Raw genomic sequence first — 13,554 nt, forward strand, 5'->3', positions numbered from 1 at the left:
GTGGCAACTGTGAATCTCATTGTATTTAATACAATGACGATAAAGCTTTCTATTCTATTCTATATACCACTTTATAGACTGCACATATGCAGATATAACATTTATTTATTGACGGACTGTACACACTATGTTCACCCATTCACTCTGTATCTTTTATATCTCTATTATTGTTTTTTTTATAATTTTTGTATACCTTTACCTCTCATGTGTTTCACTCTGTTTGCTGATGTTGCTGCTTTGACACCTGAATTTCCCTCCAAGGATTAATAAACGTTCATCTTATCTTATCTTTTACTTGGAGTATTTGAATGCTCTAATCTCCTACAGCCCCTGAACTACTCACGGTGTGGTGACTGCAGGTAACTTCAGCTTTCACCTGATTTTCACAAACAGAGTGATTTGGCGCAGCATTTGAAAGGTAAAAAGTGCTTTAAAAAATAAACATTCAATATAAAGAAATGTTGAGATGGCATTAAGTTTGTTAGGAAGGTTAGCATGCATGTAGCTAACGTTAGCCGCTTAAGCTATAACGTTGTCGTTAGCTGGTTGCTAGGTTACTAGGCAACACAGAGGATAAACTAGCATAAGGTAAAGTTAGCTAAACAAGCACTGCAGTTGGTTTGTTGGTGTTTTAGAAACAAAAAAATACGTAAAATGTGAAATATACAGTACTGTCATTGTGCCTTGTTTTGAGTTGTTTAGGTTTATAGATTTGAAGCACATAGAAACAACCAAATGTAGCTAAAGCATGCTAACTAGCTATCTTGAAGCTGCTAATTGAAGCAGGTGTTGCCAGATTCCACACCAATAGCCAAATCAATCAGAGCCTTGATCGTAATGAATCGTAGTATTATTAAAGAGGTATTTAAAAAAACAACAATCATATTTTACTGTTTAGTTACTCTGGAGCAGTAATTTTAAGATAGGCTATGTAAAATTTGCAAATAAGCTGTCAACGGGTAACTATAGTCATCTTAGCTCTCATTATTTTGCATTAAGTAACTTATTTAAAAAAATGACTTGCTCCCGCACACACTTTTCTCTGCTTTATTAGTCAACGTTTCGGTCAACAAGGACCTTCATCAGGACATTAAGAAATGGTAAAATGGACTTGGACTTATATAGTGCTTTTCTAGTCTTCTGACCACTCAAAGCGCTTTACACTACATGTCAGTATTCACCCATTCACACACTGATGGCAGAGCTAAGGTGCCAACTTTGCCCATCAGGATTTAATCTAAATACTCATTCACACACCGATGGCTATGCCTCCGGGAGCAATTTGGGGTTAAGTGTCTTGCTCAAGTACACATCGACATGTGACCCGAGCAGCTGGGGATCGAACCACCGACCTTCCGATTGGTGGACAACCTGCTCTACTCTCTGAGCCACAGCCGCCCTGAAGAAGATAAAATGGTGGTGTGTGTTCTTTTAAACACCACCAAATCAATGTGATTGGATGATTGGAAGTGTCTTCCATCCCTATTGGTTGAGGAAGTGACATCATCACATATCCATTGCACCATGAAAAAAACAGGAAGAGAAGAGAAGAGAAATACATGTCAAACAAAGAACATCAAACATACTTCACTATTGGAGGAAAACACTAATAATCTTACCATAAATTATCAGGGCACATGATCATAAATATATAAAGTTACACTTTAAAAACACTGCTTGGTCAATTTACTAACAACAACTCAAACAACAAGATCAAAATGCCAAGCCATCATCATTACAAGTTTACAAGTTCTATATTTTACAGACACACACTCTAATTCATCATTGAGCCCAAGTGGGTACCCACTTTGGGCTAGTAAATTGACCAAGCAGTGTTTTTAAAGCGTAACTTTATATACTTATGATCATGTGCCCTAATAATTTATGGTAAGATTATTAGTGTTTTCCTTCAATAGTGAAGTATGTTTGATGTTCTTTGTTTGACATGTATTTTTCTTCTCTTCTCTTCTCTTCCTGTTTTTTTCATGGTGCAATGGATATGTGATGGTGTCACTTCCTCAACCAATAGGGATGGAAGACACTTCCAATCATCCAATCACATTGATTTGGTGGTGTTTAAAAGAACACACACCACCATTGTATCTTCTTAATGTCCTGATGAAGGTCCTTGTTGACTGAAACGTTGACTAATAAAGCAGAGAAAAGTGTGTGCGGGAGCAAGTCATTTTTTTGAAAAAGTAAATATTGGAGGGGATCTACTCCCAGCACCACAAACAATTTTGAGAATGTGCATGTTTTCCTCTCCTGTTTCAAGTAACTTAACCATTGAAGATACAAATCCTATATTTAATGACACCCAGGCCAGGAATAGCACATAGAAACACATCCAGCAGCAGACATTCACAATCAAAAGAAAGACAAATCATCACCGAGTCCTACATACTTAGTGAAAAATGGATTGCATATTTAATGCATGGCATTATTCAGCATTGGTTATGTTTTTTTATTTGTCAGCTGCTCCCCCTTTCCTTGTAAGATCCATTATTAATGAACACTTTTTGCACTAGGCTTTATTACAAATTGCCTTTATAAAATTAGCCCCTTACACCAGAACATCAATTTTACTTGCCAGTCTCATGATTAGGCACTAACCATGCCAGAAACCACAAGATTTTCATGCTAACCATGTAGGATTCGAAACCTCAGTGACTCACACTAACTTTAACAATCGTAAGAGCAGGCTGATGCTATTTTTATCTGTAAGGAAAACTTACCTTTTTAAGGAAACGCACTCCATAGGTAAATATGTATAGGTAGAATGTAAATCTCCACCTGAAAGAAACAAATAAAGAAAAACATTATAAGATATATAAAGCTCAAAATGTGCAACATTTGATTTGTTTACATTTGTTTACAAACCGTTCATTACTTTTGCAATCTCCCCCTTTGTTTTTGGGCATACCGGCAGTGTTTTTTAGTAGGCCGTGGGCTAAAATATGGAGGAAAACTACCTTGAAATTGCAAGTGTGAAAGACAGTAGCCTTTAGCTGTGCAGCGTGTTTGCAATTCTTTTCATTTAGTTCTCTTTTCTACTTTGATTTCTCAGGTCTAGTCTATACTATAATTCTGGATTGTGGATAAGGATGAGTAAATTAGAGAGAAAAGCAAAGTGTTCTAATATGCTAAAACCAATCTGTAGAGAATAATGCAGCTGTATCACATCCTAAAGTCATACAATTTAGATACATCCCAAAATGTGAACGTTACCAGGGGATGTGAACATGAACACAACTTGTTCTGTATACTACTTATGTTGTTCTGTGGCACACGATGTGGCTGTCACGCCTGTAATCAGAAATTTAAAGTGGTGTGAGGCTCTCTTACTTCCCCACATATGCAGTCTGGGGTGAGTCACTGAAAATTGGACATCACTGACTTCACATTGGTGAGGTCCGGGGGCAAAGACAAGACACTCACACTGTCCTAGTCCATCTCCCTCTGTGCTTTATATAACCCTGCACATCATTTACAGTAACTACAACAACACAAAGGTGGGGAAAGTGGTCATGAGTGGCTGAGCTTACAGGCAGAGAAGAAACTGCCTCAGCTGACACTTCACTGATCAAAGCCTTGCTGAGCAGGGAGATGTGCATATATATACCCAACTTATAACAGTCAGCAACTGAGAGGAAGGATTTAAGACTGGCCACTAGCAATACAAGCCCCCTTTCTACACATACACAACTCCGGAAAGCTAATTTGTCTGCAGGGCTTGAATGAGAGAACCCCTGTTGTGTGTTATTGAGTTGTCAGAGCATTTCACAAATTTGCAACCAATTAGATTAAATGTTCTTTCCCAGTGGAGCCTTCAGTATATTCTAGGTGTATACATGTATATACTAGGGCTATCAATCGATTAAAATGTTTAATCGTGATTAATCGCATGATTGTCCATAGTTAATCGGCAGTTAAAAACCAGCATCTTCACTCTAGCTTTAAAATTGAGCCCGCTACAGCCTAAAAATCGCAAAGTGCGTTACTGCCTTTAAAGAAATTAGTGGCGTTAAAACGAATTTGCGTTAACGTGTTATTATCGCGTTAACTTTGACAGTCCTAATATATTCATACAACACTTACGAATACGTCACAATAACTAAACTTCATGAAGCAAAACATACACAAGAGGCACAAAACAAAATTTGATTTCTGTGACATGGAATTGGCTATGACAGAAGCTGTATAACCTATCATGAGAGATGAAGTTTTGCATACTTTGAAGGTTGTGCCGTGTGGTTGTTCCAGCTGACCTCAAATCAAACACATTTTGACATCCACAGCTTCCAAACACAACATGACATGAACACTCAAAAAGAGAACAAGATAAATCAGCTTCTCAGTACAGGCACATCCAACAGAGTTATTTCATGTGGATGTTTGTTCGAGATATTCAGTGTAACTCTCGCTAGAGGAATTTTAAGCATGTGAACAGAAGGTCCATGGAGGCCATCATTAACTGCTTTTTGTGCTTGATCAACAGTATTGTAAAACCAAATTAACTGGACAAATCTACCTGGCACACAGTAAAGACTGTTGCATGGCAACTGGTTCATCAAGCCTCCAAGAGTCTTTTTCAAGTGCTGTTGAATCGCTGCTATATATGTACAATCACAACGCTCACAACTGCTTCCCGTGAATAGTTTTTTTTTTTCTTCTGAAGTCAGGAACAGATGTTTCTCTTGTCATTGTGAGTTTCCTTTTCAGATACAGTGTTGATAAAGACTGGTTGTGTTGAAAACTAAAATGTTATGCACTTAATTATCCTAGAGCTGCTGTTCTATTTTCTGCACATGATGTAGCAGAAAACTAGCCAATTACACTTTTAAATTCATTAGTGCTGAGAAGTAACAGAATTACATGGCAATTGTTATGATGAACTTGTCCTGTAAACAATTTTACAAACTGTAGTTTATCTGACACAATAACAGTAGGCTTATACATAACACCAGCTTGATTATACATTAATGAATCATTCACAATATCTGATGAGACCGGGGGTTTTAAACTAGGAAAGATCCACTGATCACCTGAGGAAAGGAAAACGTGTGGGGGGAAGGGGTGGCAACGTTGATTTGATCAAAAACTCAGTAATGAGGCTGGCTTTATCCTGAGTGTAATATAATAATAAAAAGCAGGTCATGCCGGCTCATTTAATTCCACGATGTCACTTCTCCAGGTGGGTAGTCTGAGCACCAGCTGGCTGCAACTGTTTGCATTCGGATGGTTCAACCAACATAACAATTAGTCATAAAGCTACAGCTTGATCAAAATTCAGTTGTGCAAAAGCTTTGATATATTCCCTCTTTCCTGTTAAATCAGCTGTAACACCTCCTTTCCTTTTCAGGCAGTAATAGCTGTCCCTTCCACCTTTGTGTGTTTCTCTAATTTGACTTGATTACTAGGCATGATTTCAAATTGGCCAAATGAAAAAGCTTGTTAAAAACCGGTTATTTTAATGTGGTGCTGGAAGACTGCAACCAATTTAAGGGAAAACACGGGTGTGGCTGTCCTCTCTCAAGAACACATGTAAATGGGTCATCTCTCATCTGTCCTATCAGCATCCTGATCAGCAGTAAATCTTGAGCTTTGCCTTCCGGCTCAGCTCCTTCTTCGCCACAATGGTCCGGTACAGCGCCCGCATAAGTGCTGACGCCGCTTACAGATATGAAGGTGGTTATCAATCTTATTCAACTCTTGGCAAGAAAGGGAATAAATGTAAAACTATTACTTAAATTATCCATCATACATGGCTGTAATATATATATATATTGCAAAAGGAACTATGATTTTTAACGTTAAACAGTCAAAACCCTTTGAAAAACATTCTATTTATCATACATCAAATATAAACTGAAGCCAAAAATAGTCGAAAGATAAAAGTAGCAAACTATATTTAGTCAAATTAAATCTTGTCACAGAAATGCCCTGTCTCTATATCGTAAAAAAGTTAAAAGAGTTGCATTGTTTTGCTAATGATAATTTCTTTGTTCTCTGTGAAAGCAGAGGAGAGAAGGATGAAGATGAGACCAGACAAGAGGGGCTGTTAAGGACATCAAAGCTCCTTCCTCAGCCTGCCGTGACTGAGGAGAACTGACGACTGGAGGGACTCTGGTAAAACTACAATGAAAAAAATGCTAATTTTAATTTGTCATTTAGTCTCATCTTGAGGCTTTAAATCTGATTCATTTTTCTAAACAAAACATCTGCCACTGTGGTGAAATAATACAACTTGTATCCAGTGATTTTTCATTTGTTTTTAGAATTATCTCTTGCTACAAGTGCAAAGCAAACTGAAAGTTTTGGAAAGATTTCAGTTTCTATTAAAAGTAAAAAAAGAGGTTATTTAGATTTCTTGCAAAAAAAGGAAAAGAAATCAATACATGAAGTTGTTCCAATGCTTTTTGTGCTGTGTATCTTAAAAAAAAAAAAGAGGCAGTAACAATAGCTGCTAAACAAACTCTATGCACGAGTCTTCATTATTTCCATACCAAATGTGCCTGCTACATACTCTCTGTTTGCATAATGAAAAGAATAGACAACAGATCAGCCGTCCTGACGACCGAGAGACAAAGAATGCTATCAGTCTGCAACAGCTGTGCATGAGGGCCTAATTAGAGCACAATCACTGCTGGAAGGACTGAAGCCGGCCCATTTAGAGAACTGCACCGTAAGCAACTGAGACAACCTGGCCAAACTATTGCTATGCCCAATATCATCTGCAGTCAATTATGTTGCATGCAGATAACAGCTTTGGTACAGTTGTTTCTTAAACAGATCGAATGCCGGCTAAGCATGCTCAGACATATCACAGAGGAGGTCAAACTCGGTCTCTTCTGGTGTACAAGAAAGCAGGTTTGCTTTCACAGATTCCTCTGTGAGGTTGTAAGTGGAGTCCAGTGGTTTTATCAGCCAGCAGTGTTCTCCTGAGTGAACAGCAGCCTGAGGCGAATCAGAGGATGTGAGGCTCCCTGTGTCTCAAACTGCCAGATTGGCTCTACTGGTGTCAGACATGACTATGCTCTGACAGCCACACTCGCTTGTTGGCCTTTAACATCACACTGCTAAGTAACTACAATCTCCCTGATGGCAAACGCTCTACTGCAGATTAGCCAGTTCTCTGTTTCAGTCTGAGTGGGTTTGTTGGTTCGCACTGGGACACATTTGACTATTATCCCACAGCAGCACCAGCAGCATTCATGTTGTGATCTTCATAAGCCATGTAAGATACCGTAACGGTTTACCAAAACTGAAGTACCACCATAATGGCTGTTAAAGGACCATACCAACATTTAGGGCTGTACCCGAATCAGAATTTTTTGATTGGACTTGGATTTGGCTGTTCAATACGCAGTCTGCCCGGGGGATTCAACTCAGCGGGTCAGGGTGATGGGGCTGCGGTACACAACAGTGCCCCGTGACTGGCTCTCGGCTTGAAAAGGCCCGGGGAAAAGGGGGCTCAGGGCTCCAACCGTGAGCTTTTCAGCACCCGTCGCCCAGATCTCGCCGCTTCCCGGGACCGTGGTGCACACTGCGCGACTTTTCCTCAGTGCGAGGGGTCACCGGCGATGTCGGCAAACCACCCGACCCGTGTTGAAACACAGACCCCATCTCACCATGCTTGGGTGTGACTTTTTTGCTTCGTCATCACCATTCATATCTATACAACCAATGTGTTTATGATTAATCTGTTTACAAGAGCACAAAGTTCTTCATAGATCTTAAAAAAAAAGACGGCTGGACTTCAAGAATTTCATGTCGACTGAGGGGTCACTGACGATCTGATCAAATATGAATCAATATTCTGTTACTGTAATGTCTATTTCTCTTCTCAAATGTTTTCAGAAACATCTTGTAGTGTACTGTTTAGCTGTAAAATGAGAAAGTTTGTGACCCGGCAGTCATGTTGAGATAAGTTGAGGAAATACCAAGCACCGCCAACCAGCAGGAGCACAGCTAGATTTTTTAAAACAGAGGTTAACTGGTTAAAACTGAAAACAGAGCCATGAGGAGGTGCATAAGTCTAGTGATCTCTCAGAACACTTGAATTACAATATGCTGAAAGGTTATTATGGAATTTTTGCCCAATGATGCCCAACACTTTCTGCATACTTTAAGATTAATTGATAATGAAAATTTGTTATAGCTAGGGCTGCAACTAACGATTATTTTCATTGGTCTATAAAATGTCAGAAAATGTTGATCAATGTTTCCCAAAGCCTAAGATGACGTCCTCAAATGTCTTGTTTTGTTCACAACTCAAAGATATTCAGTTTACTGTCAAAGAGGAGTAAAGAAACCAGAAAATATTCACATTTAAGAAGCTGGAATCAGAGAATTTTGACTTTTTTTTCTTAAAAAATTACTCAAACAAATGAATCGATTATCAAAATAGTTGGCGATTCATTTAATAGTTGACAACCAAGACTTTAGATTAATAGATTAATCGTTGCAGCTCTAGTTATCGCCCTAAAAGTCACCTTTATATTACTGCCACCATATAAATAATGTTGTTTCTGTAAATGTGTGATATTAAGCAGCTGCGGAGTTCCCCTTCATTTCCATACAATATGAAAATGAACTCGCAGAAACAGGATACCTGCTCTGATGAAGTTATCAGTCATACTGAACATCATGCCTACTTTTACTACTGTCACACTATGGATGAGTGATGAAGTCTATGCAAATCAGTCTTCACCTACAACTGTATTACCAGCCAACAACAAAACTAATAATTCACATGAAAACAATAAAGCAGATATGCTCTTCACTACCTCAGGCAAGTTAAAAATTGGTGCAGGTTAATTTCCACGAACTTGTTGGTTGTTAAAACTTGCAGAGAAAAATAGCTTGCAGCTAAGTTAGAGTACGATGTGGTGTTTAAAAGTGATTTTCCTTACATGCTTTCACAGAATCGTGTGAGAGTGCTGGGCTTCTCCTGGTTCCGGCGTTGTCTGAACCAGCGCTGGATGGTCCGCACATCCCAGTCGAGCTGCTTGGACAGGCCCTCCAACCTCTTCTCATCTGGGTGCTGGCAAGACAAGATACACACACTCCATATCTTAGATTTAGTTTCTATTGTAGCACAAATGACATAAAGAATAATGACGAGAACACATGCGCCACCTTGGTTATAGCAGTGAAAACCTTCTCCAGGATAGCGTTGGGTTGCGCTTTTTGTGGCCCGTTGGTTTGGATCTTCAGGCCCATGGCACATGGTCTCGCAATAAACCTGCAATCAAAATATCATGACACCATTCTAGATCAACACAGAGACTTGAGGTGAATTAAATGTGAAGTGTTTATATTTAGGGGATGGGGACTCAAGGCACGCAATCACCAGGAAGCACATGCATATCCAGAAATTGTTTGCAGGTGCTGCTGGGTAACAGTTATCTGCACCTGGACATGTGCATCTGCTTGCTCCCAATTCTTCTTTTACTCTACTAGGACATGACAATGTTTTGACCACAAGTGGTTTTCCACATGTCATCTTGAGGAAGACCACTGTTGGTTGAAAGGTTGACATTTCCATGTAGAATAAAAAAATTATATAATTTTTTTTGTCCTTTTGACCAGGGTCCAAAATGAACGCCCTTAAGTGCCAAATGCGGGTAGATTTTCCGTTTGGCGACTAAATCTCGGAAGGCTATCTGCCACTCTGGCAGGTAAATGTTTGTACCAAAATAGTCATGTAATAAAAAAGTAGAAGCTCGGTTACACTGAGAGTCTCTACCGCGTTTTGCTGTCATTTACGGGCCTCTGCTCTTTGTATCGGAGTCTTACTTACACACACAAGGGATATTACGAAAACCAATAAAGTTACCAAGTCGATTGATGCCAAAATTCTGAAAACGTGATGGTACTTGTTTTTCTACCATCAGGGCTCGAGACTAACAGTGTCCTGTTGTCCCGTAGTAGCCTTCGTAGCCTATACCTGGTGAAATTTCAGGAAGGTATGAAAAAATAGATTCTGCCCAAGCCTAAATTAGTATTCATGCTTGAATTGATAAACCGTCAAAATATTTAAATAATTTTGCTTCAAATTTTGCTCTGGCCTCTTCTCTAAGTATATACTTCATTATCTCAATGAAATGTAGTGAAACAAATGTACATGTGACACAAAAAGGCAATTTATTATTTTTCCATCTACCAGTCCCCTTGGCCGGTGAGTAAAAAAAAAGTTAATTTCAGATACTGCTTTTGACACAGAGCATTTGGCAGTATAAACCACAATTACAAATCATGTGCTGTCTGCAAATTTCCGATTGCATTTTGGTAAAACACTTGAATTAATTTTTTTTGGCAAGCAGTGATACACGAATAGCTGCTCAAGTTAACAAGTTAACTATGTACATAAACAAAACACAATGAATACATTAATGATACAGTATATGCAGTGGATTTAACACCTTTAAGTCATACATTGGGGCTGTTGCCTTCTCTGTTTCAGATAATCTTCACTTTATTATTATATTTTCAGGGATAAATACTGAACATGAGTGACAGGTTTAGTGGGGGATATTTAAGGCCTCACTCACTCACTACTCCCTCAAGAGACTTCTGACCCACATATGCTGTGACCACCATGGCTCTGTGCTTCTATTGATAAATGTACAATAATAGTCATAGATGAGATGATGCAACACGCACCATATCACATAAGTGGAGCAATAGAGTTAAAACAAAACCACCCAGCTTAGTTAAAAAGGGAGCCTTGTCTCCAGCATGATTCTTTGTTCATCGGGTTCAGGTCTGAGCTGAGAGGACAGTCAGTAACTGTCTGGATTTTGGACAGGTATGGCAACTTGGCTTGTGTGCTGCTCTCTCTCTGACAGATGCATTAAATGCAGACAGCGCGTATAATGCTGCAGGCCTGCATAGAGAAGGATGATCAACCGTGCTGATTTGTGGGCTAACCAAGATAACCATTGTTGAGATAGCAGACTGACAAAACATGGTGTTGCTGCATCATTCAACCGGAGCACATTTCCCCCATCGACACAACAAAACAAAACACAGATCCACCTGGTATACACCGCATGTGCTTTTTTTTTTTTTTTTAGAACCATACCTTTCGAAAACCAGCCGGATCATAAAGATGCAGAATGCTAAAGGACACGCCAGATAGAGATCCTCGGCTTGCGGGAAGGTTGCTTCATCTGTGTTTTTTAAGTCAGCCCAGGTTACATTGTGAGGGAGCCAGAACCTCTCGTTCCAAAACCACGCCAAAATACCGGCCATCTATCCTGCAGCAGACACCGTGACAGAGGAAATCGATGGCTGTATCCTGGAGGTCTCTCTCAGGGCGATCTGACCGTGCAGACTCGGCTGATGATGAGATATCCGAAGCTAAAGATCCGCCGTCCGTCCGCTTCCCCTCAGCTATTCCAGTGTAGGGAAGTAGACTCAATCAGCTCCTCAGCGACTGATTGGTGCGTTGAAATGTCATGCAATACAAGGCGGTGTGCCTATACCACGCTTTGTGTCGCACCTTTTTGCGTAAAGCTCAACCTTAACAGCAGGTTTCCACATGACTTCAGCAGACTGAATGGCTTTTTGTTTTTGTTTATTATTACTATAGTTTTACACATCTCTTGCTGTTATATTATAGTAGGAAACACCACAATAACCTGCCCACCAGGTGAGGTGTCACCTTTAATGTGTTATTAGTGCCAAATTCAAACTGATAGTTAATCAATTTTTATGATTTAAGTGCAATTAATATGGGAACGCAAGACTACATAATGTTGGCAAACCATGCCACCTATTGGCAGTGTGATGTAGTTGACCTCAGTATATGACCTAGTATTATTGTTTACTCGTTTTAATCGTTGTAGTGGGCTCAGTTTTAAAGCTAGTGAAGATACCTACCTAAGAAAACATAAGAAATCCATTGGCACCAACCATGTCATAGTAGGTTGTTGGGAAGGACGTTAAATAACGCTCTGAACTTGCACTACATGTTGGCGAGGAAAAATTGTCATAGCCATTTTCAAAGGGGTCCCTTGACCTCTGACTTCAAGATATTTGAATGTAAATGGGTTCTATGAGCTGACTTTCAGAAGACTGAATGGGCTTTTTTGTTTTGTTTATTCCAGTATAGTTTTTACACATCTCTTGCTGTTATATTATAGTAGGAAACCCCACAATAACCTGCCCTACCAGGTGAGGTTTCACCTTTAATGTGTTATTAGTGCCAAATTCAAACTGATAGTTAATCAATTTTTATGATTTAAGTGCAATTAATATGGCAACACTTAAAGCAAGACTATACATAATGTTGACAAACCACCCCACCTACTGGCAGTGTGATGTAGTTGACCTCAGGGATGTGAAATTCATATATGACCTAGTATCAGTTTTAAAGTTAGTGAAGATACTGGTTTCACATGAAACTAGAAAAAACCTAAGAAATCCATCGGTAGCAACCATGTCACAGTAGCTTGTCATGAAGGAGGTTAAATAACTCTCCAAACTTGCACTACATTTTGGTGAGGAAAAACTGGCATGGCCATTTTTTAAAGGGGTCTCTTGACCTCTGACCTCAAGATATGTGAATGAAAATGGGTTCTGCTTGCTCCCAATTCTTCTATATCTCTATCAGGATATGACAATGTTTTGACCACAGGTGGTCTTCCACATTAGCAACTTATGATTATTTCAAATATAGATTAATCTGATGATTATTCTCTGGATTTTTTTTTGTCTTACCAACATTTAATTTACTATCACATAAAACAAAGGAAGCAGGACATATCCACACTTGAGAAATAGACAATGTTTGGAATTTTTGCTTGAAAAATTACTCCAATCGACTTTTTAATCGATTAATTATAGACAAAATTGATGTCTATTGATTAATTGATTGATAGTTTCAGCTCTAATATTCATTTTTAACAGTCTCTTCTGCACTATATTCACTTTTTTAACAGTCTCTTCTGCACTATATTCACTTTTTTAATAGTCGTGTATCACAGCTGTTACCCTGCACTATATTCAGTTTTAACAGTTTTCTTCATCTTGTATTTTTATATCTGGTATATTTGTTTGTACTTTGTACTTTGCACTACTAACTTTACTGCCTTTTTACTAACATGTTTTGCACTATTGAACTGTGATGCTGGAAACTTGAATTTCCCTCGGGATCAATAGAGTTACTATCTATCTATCTATCTATCTATATATCTATATATCTATCTATCTATCTATCTATAAATCAATCTATCCATCTATCTATCTCATTATGTACATTCAGTTGTTCAGTTTGGAGCAGTGGTGACTATTTAGTCCCTCAAGTCATCATCACACACTGGATAATATAAAGATGCAGTGGCTCCATCTACTGGCTAGTGTCAATAACATCACTTGCAGTTGTGAATATACATGTGACACACATGAAATCGTCACACATCCGTGTTACTGTCTCAAACAAAGCAGCTGCCAAGTCGTTTTTACCTGATAATAATAATAATAAATCAACCTCTAGACAGTATTTTTAACATACTTGTTTAATAAATTCACATTTAATTAAAGATC

General features: G+C 38.8%; 1 protein-coding gene across 3 annotated transcripts in view; it reads left to right on the forward strand.

The window, feature by feature from the left end:
* Positions 1–8,919: 8,919 nt before the first annotated feature.
* Positions 8,920–13,554, forward strand: part of stk39 (serine threonine kinase 39) — a 33,023-nt gene continuing 28,388 nt past the window's right edge. Inside the window, exon 1 of one of the 3 annotated variants that reach the window (XM_074659368.1) lies at positions 8,920–9,043. In XM_074659368.1, the coding sequence (XP_074515469.1) occupies positions 8,985–9,043 (59 nt within the window). In that variant the 5' untranslated portion in view covers positions 8,920–8,984. The remainder of the gene's footprint in view (positions 9,044–13,554) is intronic. The other 2 variants (XM_074659369.1, XM_074659370.1) reach the window with 2 other exon arrangements.

The sequence above is a fragment of the Sebastes fasciatus genome, chromosome 14 (genome assembly GCF_043250625.1).
Source record: "Sebastes fasciatus isolate fSebFas1 chromosome 14, fSebFas1.pri, whole genome shotgun sequence".
In the NCBI taxonomy this organism is placed as follows: Eukaryota; Metazoa; Chordata; class Actinopteri; order Perciformes; family Sebastidae; genus Sebastes; species Sebastes fasciatus.